This window comes from Stegostoma tigrinum, chromosome 36 (assembly GCF_030684315.1).
Source record: "Stegostoma tigrinum isolate sSteTig4 chromosome 36, sSteTig4.hap1, whole genome shotgun sequence".
In the NCBI taxonomy this organism is placed as follows: Eukaryota; Metazoa; Chordata; class Chondrichthyes; order Orectolobiformes; family Stegostomatidae; genus Stegostoma; species Stegostoma tigrinum.
In genome coordinates this window covers 22,097,121-22,104,834 of record NC_081389.1, presented here as the reverse complement: position 1 = coordinate 22,104,834, position 7,714 = coordinate 22,097,121, and the positions used below count along the sequence as shown (strand labels likewise).

General features: G+C 43.5%; 1 protein-coding gene across 7 annotated transcripts in view; it reads right to left on the bottom strand.

Moving 5' to 3' along the window:
- The window catches only part of LOC125446801 (creatine kinase U-type, mitochondrial-like), a 50,265-nt gene that overhangs the window by 6,398 nt on the left and 36,153 nt on the right, over positions 1-7,714 (bottom strand). For all 7 annotated transcript variants that reach the window (XM_048520637.2, XM_048520634.2, XM_048520631.2 and 4 more), the window contains exon 7: positions 7,131-7,254. In XM_048520637.2, coding sequence (XP_048376594.1) covers positions 7,131-7,254 — 124 coding nt within the window. The remainder of the gene's footprint in view (positions 1-7,130; positions 7,255-7,714) is intronic.

The following is a 7,714-nucleotide window of genomic DNA, read 5'->3' as shown; positions in this document are numbered from 1 at the left end:
CAAGCATTGGGCTTGACTGAGTTCCTTCCTGGGCCCACACAAGGTCCTCTCTGGGCCCACTCAAGATTGGCATTGGTCTTGATTGAGGTCCGCACTGGGCCCATTTGAGGTGTTTAGACATACACTTGTGATACCAAGGTATATAAGGCTGTGGGCCAAGTACTGGGAAATAGGATTAGAATAGTTAGGTGATTGTTTCTGACTGGCACAGACTCAATGGGCTGAAGGGCCTTCCTCTGTGCTGTAGACCTCTCTGACTCTAAGTGGTTTCCAATGCATGACGCACTCGCACTCGAACTGGGCAAAGTGGCAACTGTACTGATGGGACAGCTACCACCTGAACATTGCTGGGGCCAATATTTCTCAAAACCCACCTAATGGGAAGTGGGCAGGAGCTGAAACTAAATAGTGGGGATAAGGGATTAAATTTGAGAAAATATGGGAGATCAAAGAGAAGAGAGAAGGCAAAAGGTAAACGTATTAATATGGGAAACAATAACCAGACAATGGCGGGATGTGATAGAGGGTGAAAACCTGAGAAAGATAAGGCTAGATGTTATGAAAGGATAGAAGAAACTTTCTCTATCTGAATGCATTCTAAGCAAAACAAATGAGCTGAGATCAATAGGTACAATGAAGATTGAATACCCACTACAGATACGTGGCTGCAGATCGACAGGAATTGGTCCCTGAACATTGGAAGGTATGTGATGTAGGTGGGTGTATATCAGGATGGATAAATGATTATCTTGATGCCTGGAAGCAGGCTGTGGCATAAATAGCTCCAATTTCTGGTTAGCACGGTGTAACAAGTGGAGTACACAGGGATCAGAGCTGGAACCTCAACTTCTTGTAGTTTATATAAATGACTTGGATGAAGGAGTGGAAAGTATGCTCACCAAATTCACTGATGACAAAAGTATGTCTTGAAGGTAGGACAGTAAGTTGTGAAGAGGCCATAAGGAGGCTAGAAAAGGACATTGATGGGTTAAGTGAGTGGGAAATAGACCAAAATGTGGGAAAGTGGGAAACTGTCCACTTTGGCAGGAAGTTTAAAAAAGAAACATTTTATCTAAAAACTGAGAGATTGTGGAGCTCTGAGGTGTACTAGTAAATGAATTGCAAAAGCTTAGTTTGCAGGTACAGCAAACAATGAGGAAAGTAGGAGAACGTCCTCAGTCGTTAATCCTTGAAAGTTGCCACCCAGGTTGACAGGGCTGTTAAGAAGGCATACAGTGTTTTAGCTTTTATTAATAGAGGGATCGAGTTCCGGAACCAAGAGGTTATGCTGCAGCTGTACAAAACTCTGGTGCGGCCACACTTGGAATATTGTGTACAATTCTGGTCACCGCATTATAGGAAGGATGTGGAAGCTTTGGAAAGGGTGCAGAGGAGATTTACTAGGATGTTGCCTGGTATGGAGGGAAGGCCTTACAAGGAAAGGCTGAGGGACTTGAGGCTGTTTTCGTTAGAGAGAAGAAGGTTGAGAGGGGACTTAATTGAAACCTATAAAATAATCAGAGGGTTAGATAGGGTGGATAGGGAGAGCCTTTTTCCAAGGATGGTGACGGCGAGCACGAGGGGGCATAGCTTTAAATTGAGGGGTGAAAGATATAGGACAGATGTCAGAGGTAGTTTCTTTACTCAGAGAGTAGTAGGGAATGGAATGCTTTGCCTGCAACGGTAGCAGATTCGCCAACTTTAGGTACATTTAAGTCGTCATTGGACAAGCATATGGACATACATGGAATAGTGTAGGTTAGATGGGCTTCAGATCGGTATGACAGGTTGGCACAACATCAATTGTCGAAGGGCCTGTACTGTGCTGTAATGTTCTGTGTTCATTGCCAAAGGAGAATAAAATAAAAAAGGTCAGAAGGTTATGCTTTAGTTACACAAGGTAATGGTGAGACTATGTTTGGAGGACTGTGTATAGCATTGGTCTTCTGATTTAAGGAAGGATGTAATGCATTGGAAGTTGTTCAGATGAAGATTACTAAACCAATACCTGGAATGAGTTGCTTCACGAGAAGAGAATTGTTTAGCTAAGCTGGAGTTCAGAAGAACAGGTGACTTGACTGGAACGTAAATATTTGAGGGGACAGTAAGGATGTAGACTGGATGATTCCTCTTTCACGAAATATCCAGAAAAGTGAATCACTGTCTAAAAATATGGGGTTGCCTATTTCAAACAGGTGAGGAGAACTTTTTTTCTTGGAGAGGGTTGTGAGTCTTCGGAACTCTCCTCCTCGAAAGAAAGTTTTATCAGAAGCCTTTTACAGCAGGGGTGGATAGATTATTTTCCATTTCAGTGTTTCTTAGAACTAGTAAGCTGCTTAAGGTCAGAAGAAGAGATCACATCCAGAGTGAGATGCAATCAGAGCGAGTATATAGTTTGAAGAATTTGTAGGCAATGTGGGAATAGAAATGGTAAATCTTACTTTTCTTTCTCTAAATTAAAAGTTTAACTTCAGTTTTCTCATTGAAAGGTTAATAAGACAGTTAACTACGCTGACTGAAGGATAATTAGCAGCCAATCAGCCGAAGTGTGAGTTATCTCAGCTCTTCTCTGGTTAAGGAAGTGTACGACCAGTAAGCTGCAGGAAGCAGAAATCACATCCAGAGTGAGTGATAGCTGAGTGAGTGCACTATTTAGGGAATTTGGAGGCAATGTAGGATTTGGTGCAGAGTAGAAGAGGTGTTTTTTGCTTGTTTGTTGCACAATTTGTAAAATGTGTAAGAATAAATTGAAACCCAGAATTATAGGCTCTGCACAGAAGAATGACATCACAGGTAAACCATAGGTTTGGCGACAGCTACTATTTTGACTATCTATTATAGGTTACTTTCAGACTGAAGGTAAATAGGGCAAACATTTACACGTTATAAATAAAATTAAGAACTAACTGTAAAATAGAGATGTGGAGCTGGGTGATGTGTTGTAACTGCAGTATGTGGAAACTGGTGGACCTCATTATGGTTCATAGAAGATAGGAGCAGGAGGAGGCCATTCAGCCCTTCAGGTCTGCTTTGCCATTTATCATGATCATGGCTGATCATCCAACTCAATAGTCTAATCCTGCTTTCTCCCCATAACCTTCGATCCCACTCATCCCAAGTGCTATACCGAGCTGCCTCTTGAATACATTCATGGTGACCACATCTGTAGCAAGTGTTGGTTTCTTGAGGAACTCAGGCTCAGAGGTGATGAGCTGGCTGAGCTTCAAACACTACCACACTCCAGGCAGGGGGAGCATTACCTGGATGCTGTGTTTCAGGAGGCATTCACACCCCTTTGGTTAACTACCTCTGTCAATGGTCAGGGGCAGGAGGGTGTGCCTACCAGTGAGGCAGGTGGAGGGATCCAGGAGGCAGTCCTGAAGGAGCCTTTGCCCTTGAGTGTGTCTAACAGGCTTCAGGTTCTTGCTCCCTGTGTGGGAGAGAGTGGGGGCAGTAGGGAGGATGAGCAAACTGACCACAGCACCATGGTACAGGGAGTCATTGAAGAGGGGGAGAGAAGAGAAATGTAATTGTAATTGGGAATAGTATAGTCAGGGGAATAGACCCTGTTCAGTGTGGCTGGGGTTGAGAAAACTGTTGTCAGCCTGATGCCTGCGTTCAGGATATCTCATCCGGGCTGCAGAGAAACCTGGAGTGGGAAGGGAAAGATCCAGTTGTCATGGCCCATGCAGGTACCAATGAAATAGAGAGAAAGAGGGAAGAGGTTCTGCTGAGGGAATATGAGCAGGTTGGAGCTAAATTAAAAATCAGGATTATTACATGAGCCATGAGCTAATTGTCACAGGGTTAACAAAATTAAAGAGAAAAACATGTTGCTCAAAGGTTTGTGTGGGAGAAACACGTTCGAGTTCGTGGGACTTGGGTGGGTTCAGCTGCAATGAAAAAGTATGGAAAAAGTTAAAGGGGGTGGGGAAGGCTCAGCAGAGGTTATTAAAGTTTCCAGAACAAGTAATAGAGCAGCGAATATGGAAAGTGTCAAGAATCTAACTTCAGGCATTACAGATAAGGGGACAACTATGAGAAGGGGGGCAGTCAATGCAGGACTGAAGGTAATGTACTTAAAAGTACACAGTATATGAAACAACGTAAATGAGATGGTGGCACAGATTGAAATTGGCATGTTGTGGATATCATAGAGATGTGGCTGCAAGGAGATCCAGGCTGGGAACTAAATATCCAAGGATATACATCCTATCAAAGACAGGAGGATGGGCAGATGGGGCAGGGTTGCCTTTTTGAAAGAAATGAAACTAAATTGATAGCAAGAAGTGATATAGAGTCAGGAGGCGTAGAATCTGTGTGTGTGCAGTTAAAGAAGCGTAAAGGTGAAAAAAAACCCTGATGGGAATTGTGTACAGTCCTCCTAGCAGCAGTCAGATGTGGGGAAGAAAATATATCAGGAGATAGTTCAGGCGTGTAAGAAAGGCACAATTACAATAATCATGGGGACCTCAATTTGCAAATGGACTGGGAAAATTAGATTGATCGTGGATCCCAGGGAAAGGAATTTGTAGAGTGTCTACGAAATGGTTTTTTTGCTGCAGCTTTTGGCAGAGGTCACCAGGGAACAGGTAATTCTGGATTTGGTGATGTGTAATGGGACAGATTTGATAGGGGAGCTGAAGGTGAAGGAAACCCTAGAGGGCAGTAACCATATTATGATAGAGTTCACCCTGTAGTTTGAGAGGGAGAAGCTGGAATCAGATGTAATGGTATTACATTTGGGTAAAGGTGAATACAAAGAAATGAGGGTGGAGCTGGCCAGAGTTGATGGAAGGGGAGTCGAACAGGGACGACAGTGGAGCAGCAATGGCGGGAATTTCTGAGGGTAATTCGGGAGGCACAGCAAAAATACATCCCAAGGAAGAAGCAGCATACTAAGGGGAAGTCAGGGGCAGCAGAAAAACAAATGAAAAAGCACACAATGTGGTGAAGATTAGTGTGAAGCCAAAGGATTGGGAAGTTTTTAAAGCTAGCAGAAGATAACTAAAAAAAAATCAATAAGGGCAGGGAAGATGAAATATGAGAGTAAGCCAGTTAGTAATATGAAATAAGATTACAAGAGGTTTTTGAAGATTTATTAAAAGTAAGAGAGGATGTTGGACCACCAGAAAATGAAGCTGGAGAAGTAGTCACGGGGAGCAAAGAAATGGCAGAGGAACTGAATAGGTACATTGCATCAGTCTTCACGGTGGAAGACACCAGCAGCTTACAAAAACTTTGAGAAAGTCAGGGGGCAGAGGAAAGAGTAGTAGCCATCAGTAAGGAGAAGGTGCTGGGAAGCTGTAAGGTCTGAAGGTGGATACACCACCTAGACCAGGTGGACTACGGCCCAGAATTCTGAGGGACATGGCTGAGGAAATTGTGGAGACGTTGGTGGTGATCTTTCAGGAATCACTGGAGTTAGAGAAAATGCCAGAAGACTGGCAAATGGCTAATGTGACACCCCTGTTTAAGAAGAGAGGCAGGCAGAAGACAAGAAACTATAAGCTTATTAGCATAACCTCAATTGTTGGCAAGATTTTAGGGTCTATTATCAGGGGAGAGATAGCAGAGTACTTGGAAGTACATGGTAAAATAGACCAAAGTCAGCACGGCTTCGTCAAGGGGAGGTCATGCCTGACAAATCTGTTAGAATCCTTTGAGGATGTAATGAACAAACCAGACAAAGGAGAGCTATTAGTTGTGACCTACTTGGATTTCCAGGTGCTGCACAGGAGGCTGCTAAATAAGAGCCCTTGGTGTTAGGGGCATGGATAGGTACTGGCATGGATAGAGGATTTTCTGACTGGCATGAAGCAGAGAGGATGCCAACTAATGACTTGTGTGGAGTTTTGTGGGGGTCAGTGTTGGCGCAACTATTCATGTCATACGTTAACGATGTGGATCAAGGAGCTGAGGACATCGTTGCTGTGCAGGTGACACAAAGATAGGTGGAGCGACAGGGAGTGTTGAGGAAGTGGGAAGGCTGCAGAAGGATTCGGACAGGCTAGGCAAATGGGCAAAGGAGTGCAGATGGAATAAAATACGGGAAAGTGTGAAGTGATAGACTTTAGTAGGAAGAATAGAGGCATAGACTATTTTCTAAACTGGGAAAGGTTTTGGAAATCCGAAGCAACAAAGGGACTTTGGGAATTCTAGTTCAGGATTCTCTTAAAGCTAACATGCAGATTCAGTTTACTGTTAGGATGGTAATTGTAATGTTAGCATTCACTTCAAAAGGGCGGGAATACGAGAGTAAAGATGTACTGCTAATGCTGTATAAAGCTTGCTCAGACTGTGTTTGGAAAATTGTGAACAGTTTTGTCCCCTTCTCTAAGGAAGGATATGAAGAGATCCAGAGGAGGTTTACAAGAACAATCCCGGACGAAGGGCTTGTTATATGAGGAGCAGTTGAAGAGTTTGGGTCTGTACTTGATGGAGTTTGGAAAGATGAGGAGGGATCTGATTGAAACTTGCAGAATACTGAGAGTCCCAGACAGAGTGGACATGGAGAAAATGTTTCCACTAGTAGGAGAGGTTAGAACCTGAGGGCAGAGACTTAGAGTGAAAGGATGACCCTTTAGAACTGAGATGAGGAGGAATTTCTTCAGCCAGAGGTTGGTGAATCTGTGGAACCATTGCCTCAGGGCACTGTGGAGACCAAGTTATTTACAATTGAACCAGTTGGATTCTTGATTGGTAGGGGGATCAAGAGTTATAGGGAGAAGGCAGGGGAACGGGGTTCAACCATGATTGAATGGTGGTGTAGACTCGATGGGCCAAGCGGCCTAATTCTGCTCTTTTGTATGTAAGTGGAGTGAGTAATCAGATCAGTCCTGACCTTATTAACTAGCAATACAAGCTCAAGGCACCATGTATCCCTACCCATTCCCCTGATTCATATGTCCCTTTGAACCAGGTTTGAAATTTACCCAAACAAAATTAGACATGTGCAAAAAAGGGGATCAGTTGAAGGACTGTGGAGGGTTAGGATCGTGGAATCTGATTGTCAGATTAATTGCATAACATTCTCAAAGAGTCAGTACAGACTCATTGGGAGAATGGCCCTCCTCTACACTACAAGAAATGTGTGAGAGCGAAGCAGGATCCTGGTGCATTGAGTTTACCTGTTTGAGACCCCGGCAGAATTTGTCAAACACTCTCTTCATGTTGCCTCCTTTCTCCATGGAGATGATTCGAGTATGATCCTCCTCATTGACCCAGATTAAGAAAGTCTTTTCATTATTGTGCCTGTAGTTTGGAGGGAACAGAACAGTTTAATTAGTTATTTTTCCCCAGGTCTGTGTTGCTTACAGACCTCCTGAACGTAGGCTTCTTCCATGCTTTATCCTGTCTCTGGGGATTTACACAATAAACTCTGACTGTCGTATCCTCTTCAAGAGAGATCTTAAAATCCAGGATTTAATCCAGCTTTGAGTCACCTCCTCCCAGTCACCCTCACAACTCATTTCTTAAGTTTGGCATCCATATTTTGTAATTTGTGTGAAATACAGAGGGATATTTTCCAATGTCAAAGATGCCATTTTTATAAAAAGAATTGTTCTGAATGGAAAAATGTCACTTTAGTGAAGACACAGTCAGGTAGATGGGTCACTGCCAGGAAAAGTTGGGGGGGAAGGCAGGTAGTGCAGGGGTCTCCTGTGGTTATCCCCATCACAAACAGGTACAGTATGCTGCTCTGGAAAATGTA